Source organism: Patagioenas fasciata, chromosome 37, assembly GCF_037038585.1.
Source record: "Patagioenas fasciata isolate bPatFas1 chromosome 37, bPatFas1.hap1, whole genome shotgun sequence".
In the NCBI taxonomy this organism is placed as follows: domain Eukaryota; kingdom Metazoa; phylum Chordata; class Aves; order Columbiformes; family Columbidae; genus Patagioenas; species Patagioenas fasciata.
In genome coordinates, this window is record NC_092556.1 from 514,604 (window position 1) to 534,466 (window position 19,863).

The 19,863-nt window shown below is 65.5% G+C and overlaps 1 protein-coding gene across 2 annotated transcripts; it reads right to left on the minus strand.

Annotated features, from left to right (window-relative positions):
* Positions 1–95: 95 nt before the first annotated feature.
* On the minus strand, positions 96–19,605 carry SPNS1 (SPNS lysolipid transporter 1, lysophospholipid). 2 transcript variants are annotated; one of them, XM_071801311.1, is made up of 13 exons: positions 19,551–19,605; positions 18,479–18,682; positions 17,635–17,700; positions 14,758–14,894; positions 13,150–13,301; positions 10,670–10,736; positions 9,428–9,570; positions 6,913–7,068; positions 5,108–5,297; positions 4,292–4,357; positions 2,796–2,894; positions 1,930–2,098; positions 96–235 (listed from the first exon to the last, which is right to left on the minus strand). In XM_071801311.1, the coding sequence occupies exons 2-13, from the start codon at positions 18,672–18,674 to the stop codon at positions 144–146; spliced, it is 1,533 nt and encodes a 510-aa protein (XP_071657412.1). In that variant the 5' UTR covers positions 18,675–18,682; positions 19,551–19,605; the 3' UTR covers positions 96–143. The 2 variants fall into 2 exon arrangements, with proteins under 2 accessions (XP_071657412.1, XP_071657413.1); XM_071801312.1 differs by lacking the exon at positions 2,796–2,894.
* Between the last annotated feature and the right edge of the window lie 258 nt (positions 19,606–19,863).

Sequence of the window (19,863 nt, forward strand, 5' to 3'; positions counted from 1 at the left end):
TGGGGCAGGAAACGTGTGGGGCAGGAAATGTGTGGGGCGGGAAATGTGTGGGGCGGGGAGGGGGGGGGGAGGAGACAAAGCAGCCGGAGCCGGGATTGGGGGGCAGAGGGGGCTTTATTGTGGGGGGGGGGGGCACTTGTGGGTCAGCCCAGCACGTGGGCCACGGGCACCTTGGCGGGGCGGCCGCCGTGGGGCACGACCAGGGCGTCGGGGTCGGCGTCGTCGGGGGGGAGGCCTGGGGGCAACCAGGGGTGGTTGGTTAATGGGGGCAATGGGGGCAATGGGGACAATGGGGGTGATGGGGCAATGGGGGTAATGGGGGCAATGGGGGTAATGGGGCAATGGGGGTAATGGGGCAATGGGGGGAATGGGGGCAATGGGGGCAATGGGGGTAATGGGGCAATGGGGGCAATGGGGGCAATGGGGCAATGGGGGTCAATGGGGCAATGGGGGCAATGGGGGTAATGGGGGCAATGGGGGCAATGGGGGCAATGGGGCAATGGGGGTCAATGGGGGCAATGGGGGCAATGGGGTCAATGGGGGTAATGGGGCAATGGGGGTAATGGGGGCAATGGGGGCAATGGGGGCAATGGGGCAATGGGGGGCAATGGGGCAATGGGGGCAATGGGGGCAATGGGGCAATGGGGGCAATGGGGGCAATGGGGGCAATGGGGCAATGGGGGCAATGGGGCAATGGGGCAATGGGGTCAATGGGGCAATGGGGCAATGGGGGCAATGGGGGTAATGGGGGCAATGGGGCAATGGGGCAATGGGGGCAATGGGGGCAATGGGGGCAATGGGGGCAATGGGGCAATGGGGACAATGGGGGCAGTGGGGGCAATGGGGGCAATGGGGGCAATGGGGGCAATGGGGCAATGGGGGCAATGGGGGCAATGGGGCAATGGGGGCAATGGGGGCAATGGGGGTAATGGGGCAATGGGGGCAATGGGGCAATGGGGGCAATGGGGGCAATGGGGCAATGGGGGTGATGGGGACAATGGGGGCAATGGGGGCAATGGGGTCAATGGGGCCATGGGGACAATGGGGGCAATGGGGTCAATGGGGCAATGGGGGCAATGGGGGCAATGGGGCAATGGGGCAATGGGGTCAATGGGGCAATGGGGACAATGGGGGCAATGGGGGTAATGGGGCAATGGGGGCAATGGGGGCAATGGGTATCAATGGGGGGCAATGGGGATCAATGGGGGGCAATGGGGGCAATGGGGGCAATGGGGACAATGGGGGTAATGCGGACAATGGGGACAATGGGGGTAATGGGGACAATGGGGACAATGGGGGTAATGGGGGTAATGGGGCAGTGGGGGCAATGGGGGCAATGGGGGGCAGTGGGGGCAATGGGGCAATGGGGGCAATGGGGACAATGGGGCAATGGGGGCAATGGGGCAATGGGGCAATGGGGGCAATGGGGACAATGGGGCAATGGGGGCAATGGGGCAATGGGGGCAATGGGGGCAATGGGGACAATGGGGGCAATGGGGGTGATGGGGGCAATGGGGACAATGGGGGTAATGGGGACAATGGGGACAATGGGGGCAATGGGGCAATGGGGCAATGGGGACAATGGGGACAATGGGGGTAATGGGGGTAATGGGGCAATGGGGGTCAATGGGGCAATGGGGGCAATGAGGCAATGGGGTCAATGGGATCAATGGATCGATGGGGTCAATGGGGATCAATGGGGATCAATGGGGGTCAATGGGTCAATGGGGGTCAATGGGGATCAATGGGGGGCAATGGGGGCAATGGGGTCAATGGGGGCAATGGGGGCAATGGGGACAATGGGATCAATGGGTCAATGGGGTCAATGGGGATCAATGGGGATCAATGGGGGTCAATGGGTCATTGGGGTCAATGGGGTCAATGGGGTCAATGGGGTCAATGGGGGGGGGGTGGTCACGTGCCCCTCACCTCGCGCCTCCCGCAGCGCTCGCGCGCGGTCCCGCGGGAGCGTGAGGGCGGATCCCAGGAAGGCCCCGCCCCCCAGGGCGGCCACGAAGGGGCAGAGCAGCAGCGCGCGGCCCAGCGCCTGCGCAGAGCGCAGCCACGAGGGGGCGGGGCCACGCAGCGCGTCACTCAGCTGGGGGAAGGGGCGGGGTCACGGCGGCGCCGGCCAATCAGAGCGCCCCGGGGAGCCCCCCCTCCCACCCGGGTCCTAGCGCCGCCCGCTGGGGCCCTCCCGGTGCCCCCCAGTTCATCCCGGTGCCCCCCAGCTCATCCCAGTGCCCCCCAGTCCCTCCCAGTGCTCCCCAGTTCATCCCGGTGCTCCCCAGTTCATCCCAGTGCCCCCCAGCTCATCCCAGTGCCCCCCAGTCCCTCCCAGTGCTCCCCAGTTCATCCCGGTGCTCCCCAGTTCATCCCAGTGCCCCCCAGCTCATCCCAGTGCCCCCCAGTCCCTCCCAGTGCTCCCCAGTTCATCCCGGTGCTCCCCAGTTCATCCCAGTGCCCCCCAGTTCATCCCAGTGCCCCCCAGTCCCTCCCAGTGCTCCCCAGTTCATCCCGGTGCCCCCCAGTTTGGTTCCCGGTCCCTCCCAGTGTCCCCCAGTCCCTCCCAGTGCCTCCCAGTCCCTCCCAGTTCAAACCAGTCCATACCATTCCCAGCAGGTAGGGGCTCCCCACGTCCCCCAGTCCCTCCCAGTCCCCCCAGTTCAAACCAGTCCCTCCCAGTCCATCCCAGTCCGCACCATTCCCAGCAGGTAGGGGCTCCCCGCGTCCCCCAGTCCCTCCCAATTCAAACCAGTCCCTCCCAGTTCAAACCAGTCCATCCCAGTCCGCACCATTCCCAGCAGGTAGGGGCTCCCCGCGTCCCCCAGCAGATGCGACGCCCCCACCTGCAGGGCCGAGGCCGTCGAGCGGCGCCAGGGGGGGACCACGGTCTGGGGACAATGGGGACAATGGGGACAATGGGTCAGGGGGGTCCCCAGGGCCCCCCAATGGCACCCAGCGGGGACCACGGTCTGGGGACAATGGGGACAATGGGGACAATGGGTCAGGGGGGTCCCCAGGGCCCCCCAATGGCACCCAGGGGGGACCACGGTCTGGGGACAATGGGGACAATGGGGACAATGGATCAGGGGGGTCCCCAGGGCCCCCCAATGGCACCCAGGGGGGACCACGCTCTGGGGACAATGGGGACAATGGGGACAATGGGTCAGGGGGGTCCCCAGGGCCCCCCAATGGCACCCAGGGGGGACCACGGTCTGGGGACAATGGGGACAATGGGGACAATGGGTCAGGGGGGTCCCCAGGGCCCCCCAATGGCACCCAGGGGGGACCACGCTCTGGGGACAATGGGGACAATGGGGACAATGGGTCAGGGGGGTCCCCAGGGCCCCCCAATGGCACCCAGGGGGGACCACGCTCTGGGGACAATGGGGACAATGGGGACAATGGGTCAGGGGGGTCCCCAGGGCCCCCAATGGCACCCAGGGGCCCACAAGTGTCCCCATTGCCCCCATTGTCCCCATTGCCCCCATTACCCCCATTGCCCCCCCTGTCCCCATTGCCCCCCATGTCCCCATCACCCCCATTGTCCCCATTATCCCCATTACCCCCACTACCCCCATTGTCCCCATTGTCCCCGTTACCTCCATCACCTCCATTGTCCCCAATGCCCCCATTGCCCCCATCGCCCCCATTGCCCCCATTGTCCCCATTGCCCCCATCACCCCCAATGTCCCCATCACCCCCAATGCCCCCCATTGCCCCCATTGCCCCCCAATGCCCCCAATGTCCCCATTGTCCCCAATGTCCCCATTGTCCCCATCACCCCCAATGTCCCCATCACCCCCAATGCCCCCCATTGTCCCCATTGCCCACCATGTCCCCACTGCCCCCATTGCCCCATTACCCCCAATATCTCCATTGCCCCCCATGTCCCCATTGTCCCCATTGTCCCCATTACCCCCATCGCCCCCATCACCCCCCATTGTCCCCATCGCCCCCATTGCCCCCCATGTCCCCATCACCTCCATTGTCCCCATTGTCCCCATTGTCCCCATCACCCCCAATGTCCCCATCGCCCCCATGTCCCCATTGTCCCCATTGCCCCCCATGTCCCCATCACCCCCATTGTCCCCATTGCCCCCCATGTCCCCATCACCCCCATCACTCCCATTGCCCCCAATTCCCCATTGCCCCCCATGTCCCCACCGCCCCCATGTCCCCATTGCCCCCATCACCCCCATTGCCCCCATCACCCCCATCGTCCCCATCACCCCCATCGCCCCCACTGCCCCCATGTCCCCATTGTCCCCTGTCCCCCTGTCCCCACCAGCAGGATGTCGGCCACGATGGCCCAGTTCAGGGACAGCAGCGTCTCCCCCACGAAGATGAAAACCTGGGGACAGGGTCACGGGCTCAGGGGTCACGGGGTCACTGGGGTCACGGGGTCACTGGGGTCACTGTGTCCCCATAACCCCATAAACACTTCAAACCCCATAACCCCCCATACCCCCCCACCCCCATAACCCCAATACCCCCATGACCCCATAGACCCCATAACCCCCCATACCCCCATGACCCCCATAACCCCCTATGACCCCCATACCCCCATACCCCCAACACCCCCCATACCCCCATGACCCCCATACCCCCAACACCCCCCATACCCCCATGACCCCCATACCCCCAACACCCCCCATACCCCCATGCCCCCCATAACCCCCTATGACCCCCATACCCCCAATACCCCCATACCCCCATGCCCCCCATAACCCCCTATGACCCCCATACCCCCAACACCCCCCATACCCCCATGACCCCCATAACCCCCTATGACCCCCATACCCCCAACACCCCAATACCCCCCATACCCCCATGACCCCATAACCCCCTATGACCCCCATACCCCCATACCCCCATGACCCCCATAACCCCTATGACCCCCATACCCCCAACACCCCAATACCCCCCATACCCCCATGACCCCATAACCCCCTATGACCCCCATACCCCCAACACCCCCCATACCCCCATGACCCCCATGACCCCTATGACCCCCATACCCCCAACACCCCCCATACCCCCATGACCCCCATGACCCCCATGACCCCCATGACCCCGCGCCCCCCACGTCCCCCCCACTCACGTATGCGGCGGGGGGGCAGGGCCGGGCGCACAGCAGCGCCAGCAGCAGGCAGGGGGCGGCCCCCAGCACCCCTCCCCCGCACAGCAGGGGGTCCCCCCGCGGGGTCAGGGGGCGGAGCTTGCGCGACAGCCCCGCCCCCAACCCCACCCCCAGCACCCCCGACACGCACGTCAGCAGCCCGAACAGCAGGCTGGGGGCAAAGGGCAAAGGTCAGGGGGGGTCATGGGGGTCCAGGGGGTTATGGGGGGTTATGGGGTCACGGGGTTATGGGGCTTATAGGGGGTTATAGGGGTCATGGGGGTTATGGAGGTCATGGGAGTCAGGGGGGTCATGGGGGTCATAGGGGTCGGGGGGTCATGGGGGTCATAGGGGGTCATGGGGATGTGGGGTTATGGGGTCATAGGGGGTTATGGGGGTCATGGGGGTCATAGGAGTCAGTGGGTCATGGGGGTCATAAGGGGTCATGGGGGTCATAGGGGGTCATAAGGGTCAGGGGGGTTATGGGGGTCATGGGGGTCAGGGGGTCATGGGGGTCAGGGGGTCATGGGGGTCATAGGGGGTCATGGGGGTCAGGGGGATGTGGGGTTATGGGGGTTATGGGGGTTATGGGGGTTATGGGGTCATGGGGATGGGGGTTATAGGGTCATGGGGTCATAGGGGTCACGGGTCACCCCATTATCCCAATGTCCCCATTGTCCCCATTGCCCCCATTGCCCCCATTAACCCCATTGTTCCCATTACCCCATCACCCCCATCACCCCATTGTCCCTGCTGCCCCCATTGTCCCCATTGACCCCATTATCTCAATGTCCCCATTGCCCCCATTGTCCCCATCACCCCCATTATCCCCATCACCCCACTGTCCCCTTGACCCCCATTGTCCCCATTGCCTCCATTGGCCCCATTGGCCCGATTGTCCCATTAACCCATCATCCCCATTACCCCATTGCCCCCATTATCCCATTGCCCCCATTGTCCCATTGTCCCCATTACCCCAATGTCCCCATTGCTCCCATTGTCCCATTGCCCCCGTCACCCCCATCCCCCCATCACCCCCATTGTCCCCATCACCCCCATTGTCCCATCACCCCCATTGTCTCATCACCCCCATCACCCCCATTGTCCCCATCCCCCCCATCCCCCCCATTGTCCCCATCACCCCCATTGTCCCATTGTCCCCATCACCCCCATCACCCCCATTCCCCCATCACCCCCATTGTCCCATCACCCCCATCGCCCCCATTGTCCCATCCCCCCCATCACCCCCATCCCCCCCATTGTCCCATCCCCCCCATCACCCCCATTGTCCCCATCCCCCCCATTGTCCCATCACCCCCATCCCCCCCATTCCCCCATCACCCCCATTGTCCCATCACCCCCATTGTCCCATCACCCCCATTGTCCCCATCCCCCCATCACCCCCATCACCCCCATTGTCCCCATCCCCCCCATCCCCCCCATTGTCCCCATCACCCCCATTGTCCCATTGTCCCCATCACCCCCATCACCCCCATTCCCCCATTGTCCCATTGTCCCATCACCCCCATTGTCCCATCACCCCCATTGTCCCCATCACCCCCATCACCCCCATTGTCCCATCCCCCCCATCACCCCCATTGTCCCATTGTCCCCATCACCCCCATTGTCCCCATCCCCCCCATTGTCCCATCACCCCCATTCCCCCATCACCCCCATTGTCCCCATCCCCCCCATTGTCCCATCACCCCCATTCCCCCATCACCCCCATTGTCCCCATCCCCCCCATTGTCCCCATCCCCCCCATTGTCCCCCCCCCCCCGTGTCACCTCTCGTCGCCGTGGCAGCGCGGCCCCCGCTGGCAGGGGGGCAGGGCCCCGGTGGCCACGCGGCAGCGGCGCAGGAACGCGGGGGCCCAGAGGGCGAGGGCCCCGGTGACAAAGGACACGGCGGTGAAGCCCAGCGAGGACAGCACCAGCGTGCGGCTGGGACACGGGGACACCCCCGTCACACCCTGGGGACACCCTGGGGACACCCTGGGGACACCCTGGGGACACCCCCGTCACACCCTGGGGACACCCCCGTCACACCCTGGGGACACCCCCGGTGACAAAGGACACGGCGGTGAAGCCCAGCGAGGACAGCACCAGCGTGCGGCTGGGGACATGGGGACAGCCCCGTCACACCCTAGGGACACCCTGGGGACACCCTGGGGACATGGGGACACCCCTGTCACACCCCTGGGGACACCCTGGGGACACCCTGGGGACACCCCTGTCACACCCTGGGGACACCCTGGGGACACCCTGGGGACACCCCTGTCACACCCTGGGGACACCCTGGGGACACCCTGGGGACACCCCCGTCACACCCTGGGGACACCCTGGGGACACCCCCGTCACACCCTGGGGACACCCTGGGGACACCCCTGTCACACCCCATGGGACATGGGGACACCCCTGGGGACATGGGGACACCCCCTGGGGACACCAATGAAACCCTGGGGACACCGCATGGGACACGGGGACACCCCTGGGGACACCCCTGTCACACCCCATGGCACCCCATGGGACATGGGGACACCCCTGGGGACATGGGGACACCCCCAGGGACACCCCATGGGACTCGGGGACACCCCATAGGGACACAGGGACACCCCCGGGGATGCCCCATTGCACCCCATGGGACACGAGGACACCCCCAGGGACAACCCTGGGGACATGGGGACACCCCATAGGGACACAGGGACACCCCCAGGGACACCCCATGGCACCCATGGGACACGGGGACACCCCTGGTGACACCCCATTGCACCCCATGGGACATGGGGACACCCCTGGGGACACCGCATGGCACCCCATGGGACACAGGGACACCCCATGGGACTCGGGGACACCCCTGGGGACACGGGGACACCCCTGGGGACACCAATGAAACCCTGGGGGTGCCAGGTCTACCCCATGGGGACACCAGGTCTACCCAGGGGGACCTGTCCCCATGTCCCCCCATGTCCCCATGTCCCCCATGTCCCCCATTGTCCCCATATCCCCCAATCCCCCCATAGCCCCCAATCCCCCCATATCCCCATAGCCCCCAATGTCCTCACATCCCCATTGTCCCCATATCCCCCAATGTCCCCATGTCCCCCCATAGTCCCCCATTGTCCCCGTATCCCCCAATATCCCCAATCCCCCCACATCCCCCCAATGTCCCCACATCCCCCCATGTCCCCCATTGTCCCCAATGTCCCCACATCCCCCCATGTCCCCCATTGTCCCCAATGTCCCCACATCCCCCCATGTCCCCCATTGTCCCCAATGTCCCCACATCCCCCCATGTCCCCATAGCCCCCAATGTCCCCATATCCCCCCATATCCCCAATGTCCCCAATGTCCCCCCATGTCCCCCAATCCCCCCATATCCCCCAATGTCCCCATGTCCCCCATTGTCCCCATGTCCCCATTATCCCCATAGCCCCCAATGTCCCCACATCCCCCCCTGTCCCCCATTGTCCCCATATCGCCTCATGTCCCCCTATCCCCCAATGTCCCCAATGTCCCCCATTGTCCCCATATCCCCCATTGTCCCCAATCCCCCCACATCCCCCATTGTCCCCATATCCCCCATTGTCCCCACATCCCCCCATGCCCCCCAATGTCCCCACACCCCCCAATGTCCCCCAATGTCCCCATTGTCCCCAATGTCCCCACACCCCCCAATGTCCCCATTGTCCCCATTGTCCCCATTGCCCCCATTGTCCCCAATGTCCCCAATGTCCCCAATGTCCCCATTGCCCCCATTGCCCCCAATGTCCCCAATGTCCCCATTGTCCCCAATGTCCCCAATGTCCCCACACCCCCCAATGTCCCCACACCCCCCATTGTCCCCAATGTCCCCATTGTCCCCAATGTCCCCACACCCCCCAATCCCCCCACATCCCCCAATGTCCCTCAATCCCCTCAATGTCCCCCATGTCCCCCATTGTCCCCAATCCCCCCATGCCCCCCATTGTCCCCACATCCCCCCATGCCCCCCATTGCCCCCATTGCCCCATTGCCCCCATTGTCCCCAATGTCCCCACACCTCCCAATGTCCCCATTGTCCCCACTGTCCCCACTGTCCCCAATGTCCCCATTGTCCCCAATGTCCCCAATGTCCCCAATGTCCCCCATTGTCCCCAATGTCCCCACACCCCCCAATGTCCCCATTGTCCCCACTGTCCCCACTGTCCCCAATGTCCCCATTGTCCCCGATGTCCCCAATGTCCCCACACCCCCCATTGCCCCCATTGTCCCCATTGTCCCCAATGTCCCCCAATGTCCCCAGTGTCCCCCCTGTCCTCACTTGGTGGCCAGGCGGCGCAGGTCGCTGGCCCAGTGCGGGTGGGGGAGGGGCGTGGCGGGGGGCAGCTCCAGGCCCCCCCGGGGGGGGTCGCTCACCAGCGTCACCAACAGCGCCAGGGCCACCAACCCCAGCACCGGGGTCACCTGGGGACACGGGGGGGTCACATGGGGTCACATGGGGGGGTCACATGGGGACGGGGGGGGCACGTGGGGGGGGGGCACGTGGGGGGGGGTCACCTGGGGACACGGGGGGGTCACCTGGGGTCACATGGGGGGGTCACATGGGGACGGGGGGGGCACGTGGGGGGGGGTCACCTGGGGACACGGGGGGGTCACCTGGGGGGGTCACATGGGGACGGGGGGGGCACGTGGGGGGGTCACCTGGGTCATCTGGGGACATGGGGGGGGCACGTGGGGTCACATGGGGGGGTCACATGGGGACGGGGGGGGCACGTGGGGGGGGGGTCACCTGGGGTCACCTGGGGACACGGGGGGGGTCACATGGGGATGGGGGGGGCACGTGGGGGGGTCACCTGGGGTCACCTGGGGACATGGGGGGGGGCACGTGGGGTCACATGGGGGGGTCACCTGGGGCCACCTGGGGTCACCTGGGGACACGGGGGGGCACGTGGGGACGGGGGGGGCACGTGGGGGGGTCACCTGGGGTCATCTGGGGACATGGGGGGGGGCACGTGGGGTCACATGGGGGGGGTCACCTGGGGACATGGGGGGGTCACCTGGGGGCACCTGGGGATGGGGGGGGGGGGCACATGGGGGGGTCACCTGGGGTCACCTGGGGACATGGGGGGGCACGTGGGGGCACATGGGGACGGGGGGGGCACGTGGGGGGGGCACGTGGGGACTTGGCGGGGTCACCTGGGGTCACATGGGGACCCTGTTGAGGACACTGGGGGGGTTTGGGGACCCTGCTGGGGACACTGGGGACCCTTTTGGGGACATTGGGGGGGTTTGGGGACCCTGTTGGGGACACTGGGGACCCTTTTGGGGACATTGGGGGGGTTTGGGGACCCTGTTGGGGACACTGGGGGGTTTGGGGTCACTGTTGGGGACACTGATGGGGACACTGGGGACCCTGTTGGGGACACTGGGGGGGTTTGGGGACCCTGTTGGGGACCCTGTTGGGGTCACTGATGGGGACACTGGGGACACTGGGGGGGTTTGGGGACACTGATGGGGACACTGGGGACATTGGGGCCACTGGGGCCGTGGGTCCCGGGCTCACCCTGAGGGCCCAGCGCCAGTCGGAGGCCACGTCCTTCACCTTGGCCCCGATGATGTAACCGAGCCCGCTGGGGACATGGGGACAGCATGGGGACATCAGCGGGGACATGGGGACATCAGCGGGGACATGGGGACATCAGCGGGGACATGGGGACATTGGGGACATGGGGACATTGGGGGCAATGGGGACATGGGGACATTGGGGGCAATGGGGACATCAGCGGGGACATGGGGACATTGGGGACATTGGGGACATTGGGGACATGGGGACAATGGGGACATTGGGGACACCATGGGGACATCAGTGGGGACACGGGGACCCCACAATCCCCACCCCCGTGTCCCCATGTCCCCATCACCCCCATGGCCCCCAACGTCCCCATAGCCCCCATTGTCCCCAATGTCCCCACTGATGTCCCCATCACCCCCCCATGTCCCCACAACCCCCAATGTTCCCCCATGTCCCCACATCCCCCCACAACCCCCAATGTCCCTCTGTCCCTCAATGTCCCCATGTCCCCCCACATCCCCAATGTCCCCATTGCCCCCAATGTCCCATCACCGCCATTGTCCCCAATGTCCCCAATGTCCCCATCACCCCCATCACCCCCATTGTCCCCACTGCCCCCATTGTCCCCATTGCCCCCAATGCCCCCATTGTGCCCAATACCCCCCACCGCCCCCATTGACCCCCATATTCCCCCAATGTCCCCATTGTTCCCGTCACCCCCACCACCCCCAATGTCCCCAATGCCCCCAATGTCCCCCCTCCCCCATCACCCCCATTGTCCCCATCACCCCATCCCCCCATTGCCCCCACTGCCCCCATCCCCCCCCACCCCCATCCCCCCCATCCCTCTCACCGCCCCATCCCCCCATTGCCCCCCATCCCCCCCAATGTCCCCACGTCCCCCATCCCCCCCCCATCCCCCCATCCCCCCCACTGCCCCCATTGCCCCCCCCACCCCCATCCCCCCCCCCACCCCCAATGCCCCCATTGTCCCCATCCCCCCCATCACCCCCATCCCCCCATTGTCCCCATCCCCCCCACCACCCCCATCCCCCCATTGCCCCCATTGCCCCCATTGTCCCCCATTACCCCCCCACCCCCATCCCCCCATCCCCCCCACTGCCCCCATCCCCCCCCCACCCCCATCCCCCCCATTGCCCCCATTGCCCCCCATCCCCCCCACTGCCCCCATCCCTCCCCCACCCCCATCCCCCCATTGCCCCCATTGCCCCCCATCCCCCCCACTGCCCCCATCCCCCCCACCACCCCCATCCCCCCATTGCCCCCATTGTCCCCCATTACCCCCCCACCCCCATCCCCCCCAATGTCCCCATTGTCCCCATTGCCCCATCCCCCCCCACCCCCATCCCCCCAATGTCCCCAATGCCCCCATCCCCCCATTGCCCCCAATGTTCCCATTGCCCCCCATTACCCCCCCACCCCCATCCCCCCCAATGTCCCCATGTCCCCCATCCCCCCCCACCCCCATCCCCCCATTACCCCCAATGTCCCCATTGCCCCCTCACCCCCAATGTCCTCATCCCCCCATTGTCCCCATCCCCCCAATGTCCCCATTGCCCCCAATGTCCCCATCCCCCTCCCCACCCCCATCTCCCCCATTGTTCCCAATGTCCCCATCCCCCCCATCCCCCTCCCCCTCCCCCCCATCCCCCCCATTGCACCCCCCACCCCCATCCCCCCATCCCCCCCATTGCCCCCATCCCCCTCAATGCCCCCATTGTCCCCATCCCCCCCCCCACCCCCATCCCCCCCAATGCCCCCAATGTCCCCATGCCCCCATCACTCCCATCCCCCCATCCCCCCCATTGCCCCCCCCACCCCCATCCCCCCAATGCCCCCAATGTCCCCATCCCCCCCCATCCCCCTCCCCCTCCCCCCCATCCCCCCCATTGCACCCCCCACCCCCATCCCCCCATTGTCCCCATTGCCCCCCATTACCCCCCCACCCCCATCCTGCCCAATGTCCCCATCCCCCCCCACCCCCATCCCCCCATTACCCCCAACGTCCCCATTGCCCCCTCACCCCCATTGCCCCCATCCCCCCCCAACCCCCCCAATGTCCCCCTCCCCCCCCATCACTCCCATCCCCCCATTGCCCCCATTGCCCCCCATTGCCCCCCACCCCTATCCCCCCCATTGCTCCCAATGTCCCCATCCCCCCCCCCCTCCCCCCCATCCCCCCATTGCCCCCCATCCCCCCCAATGTCCCCACGTCCCCCATCCCCCCACCACCCCCATCCCCCCCCCCACCCCCATTGCCCCCATTGTCCCCATCCCCCCACCCCCCCCATCCCCCCACCCCCCCCACCGCCCCATCCCCCCACCGCCCCCATCCCCCCCATCCCCCCATCCCCCCCATTACCCCCAATGTCCCCCCCCATCCCCACCCCCCCACTGTCCCCATCCCCCCCACTGTCCCCCATCCCCCCCCCCAATGTCCCCGCTGTCACCTCCCCAGCGGGACCCCCACGTAGAAGGCGGCGAGCGCGGGGGTGCGGGCGGGGCCGGCGCTGACGTCAGCGATGAGGGCGGGGGCCAGCGTGCTGAACCCCCCCTCCCCCACCCCCACCAGCGCCCGGCCCAGCAGCAGCAGCCAGAACCCCTGCGCAAAGGGCGGGGTCAGCGGGGGCACGGGGGCACGGGGTCACAGGGGGTCATGGGGTCACAGGGGTCATGGGGTCATAGGGGGCGTGGGGGTCACAGGGGGTCATGGGGTCACAGGGGCTCACAGGGGGTCACAGGGGGTCAGGGGGTCACAGGGGGTCATGGGGTCATAGGGGGGCGTGGGGTCACAGGGGGCATGGGGTCATATGGGGTCACGGGGGTCATGGGGTCACAGGGGGTCACAGGGGGTCATGGGGTCACAGGGGGTCAGGGGGTCACAGGGGCTCACAGGGGGTGTGGGGTCACAGGGGGTCACAGGGGTCATGGGGTCACAGGGGGGCGTGGGGTCACAGGGGGTCATGAGGTCACAGGGGGTCACAGGGGGTCATGGGGGGCAGGGGTCACCGGGGTCACGGGGTCAGGGGCTCACAGGGGGTCACAGGGGGTCACGGGGGGCAGGGGTCACACGGGTCATGGGGGCAGGGGGTCACAGGGGGTCATGGGGTCACAGGGGGTCAGGGGGTCACAGGGGGTCATGGGGTCACAGGGGGTCAGGGGGTCACAGGGGGTCACGGGGGGCAGGGGTCACAGGGGACATGGGGTCAAGGGGTCACAGGGGGGCACGGGGTCACAGGGGGGCATGGGGTCATATGGGGTCACGGGGGTCATGGGGTCAGGGGGTCAAAGGGGGTCAGGGGATCACAGGGGTCATGGGGTCATGGGGTCACAGGGGGGCGTGGGGTCACAGGGGGTCATGAGGTCACAGGGGGTCATGGGGTCACAGGGGGTCATGGGGTCACAGGGGGTCACAGGGGTCACGGTCAGGGGGTCACAGGGGGTCAGGGGGTCACAGGGGGGTGTGGGGTCACAGGGGGTCACAGGGGGTCATGGGGTCATAGGGGGGCACGGGGTCACATAGGGTCACAGGGGGTCATGGGGTCACAGGGTGTCAGGGGGTCACAGGGGGTCACCGGGGTCACGGGGTCAGGGGGTCACACCCACCCCACAGCCCCCCATGTCCTACCCCATTGTGCCCCACACCCACCCCATACCCACCCCATGTCCCCCCATGTCCCGCCCCACTGTGCCCCACACCCACCCCACACCCACCCCACAGCCCCCCATGTTCCGCCCCATTGTGCCCCACACCCGCCCCACACCCACCCCACAGCCCCCCATGTCCCGCCCCACTGTGCCCCACACCCACCCCACACCCACCCCACAGCCCCCCATGTCCCGCCCCACTGTGCCCCACATCTGCCCCACACCCACCCCATAGCCCCCCATGTCCCGCCCCATTGTGCCCCACACCCACCCCACAGCCCCCCATGTCCCCCCATGTCCCGCCCCACTGTGCCCCACATCTGCCCCACACCCACCCCATAGCCCCCCATGTCCCCCCATGTCCCGCCCCACCGTGCCCCACATCTGCCCCACACCCGCCCCACACCCACCTGGGGGGGCACGAAGCTGCTGGCCAGGGTGGCCCCGCCCCATAGGGCGCTGGCCCCACAGAGCAGGAGCTTCCGGTTCCAGCGATCGCCCAGGAACCCGAAGAGGGGGGCGAGCAGGAGGTAACTGAGGATGAACACTGAGAATCCGTGGGTCAGACCCACACGTGTGGGGCACGAACCCACCCAGCAGCCATGGGTCAGACCCACACGTGTGGGGCAGGAACCGACACTGAGAATCCATGGGTCAGACCCACACGTGTGGGGCACAAACCCACCCAGCAGCCATGGGTCAGACCCACACGTGTGGGGCAGGAACCCACCCAGCAGCCATGGGTCAGACCCACACGTGTGGGGCAGGAACCCACCCAGCAGCCATGGGTCAGACCCACACGTGTGGGGCAGGAACCCAAACCCAGCATCCATGGGTCAGACCCACACGTGTGGGGCAGGAACCCACCCAGCAGCCATGGGTCAGACCCACACGTGTGGGGCAGGAACCGACAGTGAGCAGCTATGGGTCAGACCCACACGTGTGGGGCAGGAACCCAAACCCAGCATCTATGGGTCAGACCCACACGTGTGGGGCAGGAACCAACACTGAGAATCCATGGGTCAGACCCACACGTGTGGGGCAGGAACCCAAACCCAGCATCCATGGGTCAGACCCACACGTGTGGGGCAGGAACCCAAACCCAGCAGCCATGGGTCAGACCCACACGTGTGGGGCAGGAACCGACACTGAGAATCCATGGGTCAGACCCACACGTGTGGGGCAGGAACCCAAACCCAGCATCCATGGGTCAGACCCACACGTGTGGGGCAGGAACCCACCCAGCATCTATGGGTCAGACCCACACATGTGGGGCAGGAACCAACACTGAGAATCCATGGGTCAGACCCACACGTGTGGGGCAGGAACCCAAACCCAGCAGCCATGGGTCAGACCCACACGTGTGGGGCAGGAACCAACCCAGCAGCCATGGGTCAGACCCACACGTGTGGGGCAGGAACCCACCCAGCAGCCATGGGTCAGACCCACACGTGTGGGGCAGGAACCGACAGTGAGCAGCTATGGGTCAGACCCACACGTGTGGGGCAGGAACCCAAACCCAGCATCCATGGGTCAGACCCACACGTGTGGGGCAGGAACCCAAACCCAGCATCCATGGGTCAGACCCACACGTGTGGGGCAGGAACCCAAACCCAGCAGCCATGGGTCAGACCCACACGTGTGGGGCAGGAACCGACACTGAGAATCCATGGGTCAGACCCACACGTGTGGGGCAGGAACCCAAACCCAGCATCCATGGGTCAGACCCACACGTGTGGGGCAGGAACCAACACTGAGAATCCATGGGTCAGACCCACACGTGTGGGGCACGAACCCACCCAGCAGCCATGGGTCAGACCCACACGTGTGGGGCAGGAACCCAAACCCAGCATCCATGGGTCAGACCCACACGTGTGGGGCAGGAACCAAGACTGAGAATCCATGGGTCAGACCCACACGTGTGGGGCAGGAACCAACACTGAGAATCCATGGGTCAGACCCACACGTGTGGGGCAGGAACCGACACTGAGCAGCTATGGGTCAGACCCACACGTGTGGGGCAGCAACCCAAACCCAGCATCTATGGGTCAGACCCACACGTGTGGGGCAGGAACCCACCCAGCAGCCATGGGTCAGACCCACACGTGTGGGGCAGGAACCGACAGTGAGCAGCTATGGGTCAGACCCACACGTGTGGGGCAGGAACCCACCCAGCAGCCATGGGTCAGACCCACACGTGTGGGGCAGGAACCGACAGTGAGTAGCTATGGGTCAGACCCACACGTGTGGGGCAGGAACCCAAACCCAGCAGCCATGGGTCAGACCCACACGTGTGGGGCAGGAACCGACAGTGAGCAGCTATGGGTCAGACCCACACGTGTGGGGCAGGAACCCACCCAGCAGCCATGGGTCAGACCCACACGTGTGGGGCAGGAACCCACCCAGCATCTATGGGTCAGACCCACACGTGTGGGGCAGGAACCCACCCAGCATCTATGGGTCAGACCCACACGTGTGGGGCAGGAACCGACAGTGAGCAGCTATGGGTCAGACCCACACGTGTGGGGCAGGAACCGACCCAGCAGCCATGGGTCAGACCCACACGTGTGGGGCAGGAACCCACCCAGCAGCCATGGGTCAGACCCACACATGTGGGGCAGGAACCAACACTGAGAATCCATGGGTCAGACCCACACGTGTGGGGCAGCAACCCAAACCCAGCATCTATGGGTCAGACCCACACATGTGGGGCAGGAACCAACACTGAGAATCCATGGGTCAGACCCACACGTGTGGGGCAGGAACCAACCCAGCATCCATGGGTCAGACCCACACGTGTGGGGCAGGAACCAACACTGAGAGTGCGGGGGTCAGACCCACACGTGTGGGGCAGGAACCCACCCAGCATCTATGGGTCAGACCCACACGTGTGGGGCAGGAACCCACCCAGCATCTATGGGTCAGACCCACACGTGTGGGGCAGGAACCAACACTGAGCAGCTACGGGTCAGACCCACACGTGTGGGGCACTATGGGGCAGAGCTGTCTGCAGGAGCTCTATGGGGGTGATGTGTGGGTCAGCCCCACACGTGTGGGGCGCTATGGGGCAGAGCTGTCTGCAGGAGCTCTATGGGGGTGATGTGTGGGTCAGCCCCACACGTGTGGGGCGCTATGGGGCAGACCTGTCTGCAGGAGCTCTATGGGGGGGTGATGTGTGGGTCAGCCCCACACGTGTGGGGCGCTATGGGGCAGAGCTGTCTGCAGGAGCTCTATGGGGGGGTGATGTGTGGGTCAGCCCCACACGTGTGGGGCGCTATGGGGCAGACCTGTCTGCAGGAGCCCGGATTTCCCGTCATCGATGCCGAAATAATCCTCAATATCCGGGAGAACACCTGGGGGGCACAGACCCATAAGTGACCCATAAGTGACCCATAAGTGACCCATAAGTGACCCATAAGTGACCCACAGCGACCCATAGAGACCCATAACCGACCAAAAATTGACCCACAAGTGACCCATGAATCTCCCATAGTGACCCCCTGACCCATAAGTGACCCACAGCAACCCCCTAACTGACCCATAGTGACCCATAAGAGACCCATAGTGACCCATAAGTAACCCAAAGTGACCCATAACTGACCCATAAGTGACCCATAAGTGACCCAAAGTGACCCATAGCAACCCCATAAGTGACACATAGCGACCCATAAGTGACCCATAAGTGACCCAAAGTGACCCATAGCAACCCCATAACTGACCCATAGCAACCCCATAAGTGACCCATAGAGACCCATAAGTGACCCCATAGCAACCCCATAAGTGACCCATAGTGACCCATAAGTGACCCAAAGTGACCCCATAAGCGACCCATAAGTGACCCATAAGTGACCCATAACTGGCCCTTAGTGACCCATAAGTGACCTATAGAGACCCCCGTAACTGACCCATAGAGACCCATAAGTGACCCCGTTTTGCCCCCCCTGCCCCACATCTCCCCCCACATCTCCCCACACCCCGCCCCCCATCTGCCCCATATCTGCCCCACATCCCACCCCACATCTCCCCCATTCTCTCCCCATATCCCACCCCATTTACTCCCCACATCTCCCCACACCCCGCCCCACACCCCGACCCCCACATCTCCCCACATCCTGCCCCACATCTCCCCACCAGCCAGTGTGAACCGGTCCATGTAGTTGAGCAGGTTGACGTAGCACAGCACGGCCAGCGTGCGCCGGGGCGCCGTGGGGCCGCTATGGGGCGCTGTGGGGCCGCTATGGGGCGCCGTGGGGCTGGGGGGGGCGCTGTGGGGCAGCCCCTCCCCCCCCGTGTCGTCCGCGCGGTGAAGGAGCGGCCCCGACGCCATGGGGCAGCCTGGGGGGAGACCCACAGGGACCACGGGGTGACCCATAGGGACCCATAGGGACCCACAGAGTGACCCATAGGGACCATGGGGTGACCCATAGGGACCCATAGGGACCCATAGAGACCATGGAGTGACCCATAGGGACCATGGGGTGACCCACAGGGACCCATAGAGTGACCCATAGGGACCATGGGGTGACCCACAGGGACCCATAGAGTGACCCATAGGGACCATGGGGTGACCCATAGGGACCCATAGGGACCCATAGGGACCATGGGGTGACCCATAGGGATACATAGGGACCCATAGAGTGACCCATAGGGACCATGGGGTGACCCATAGGGACCCATAGAGACCATGGAGTGACCCATAGGGACCCATAGAGTGACCCATAGGGACCATGGGGTGACCCATAGGGACCCATAAAGACCCACAGAGTTACCCATAGGGACCCATAGGGACCCATAGAGTGACCCATAGGGACCATGGGGTGACCCACAGGGACACATAGGGACCCATAGGGACCCACAGAGTTACCCATAGGGACCCATAGGGACCCATAGAGACCATAGAGACCCATAGGGACCATAGAGACCCACAGAGACCCATAGGGACCCATAGAGACCCATAGAGTGACCCATAGAGACCGATAGAGACCCATAGAGACCCATAGAGTGACCCATAGAGACCGATAGAGACCCATAGAGACCCATAGAGTGACCCATAGAGACCCATAGAGACCATAGAGACTCTAGAGACCCAAATTCCCCCCCCCTTCCCCCGCCCCTCCCCCCACCCCTCTCCCCCCCTCCTCTCCCCCATTTTTGCCCCAAACCCGCGGTTTTCACCCCAATTTTCCCCCTTTCCCGCCCTCACCGGCCGCCCCGGCCCAGCCGCGGCTCACGTGACCTCGCGCTCACGTGACCACCCCCCCTCCACACGTGACCGCCGCTTCCGAGAAGAAGCCGGAAGTGGCGTCCACTCCCCCCCCCCCCCCCCCGCCGCTTTACGAGAGAAATGGTGGCGATTTGGGGCCAAATTCGGGCCGTTCTGCCCCAAAATGCGACGGGGGGAGGGGAAACAATGGGGGAAATTGGCGGGAAATTCACCAGAGCTGCCTAAAAGAGCCCAAATGGGTCCCCCCCGAACTCCTGGGTCCGTCCCTCCCCCCGCCCCCCACCGCCGCCCC

Coding starts and splice junctions, on each gene's coding strand:
- SPNS1 (XM_071801311.1), bottom strand. CDS start 18,674: ATGGCGTCGGGGCCGCTCCTTCACCGCGCGGACGACACGGGGGGGGAG. Junction 10,737..13,149: donor GTGGGGGTCCCGCTGGGGAG/GTGACAGCGGGG, acceptor CCATGTCCCCAG/CGGGCTCGGTTACATCATCG. Junction 4,358..5,107: donor CCTGCCCCCCCGCCGCATAC/GTGAGTGGGGGG, acceptor CCCTGTCCCCAG/GTTTTCATCTTCGTGGGGGA.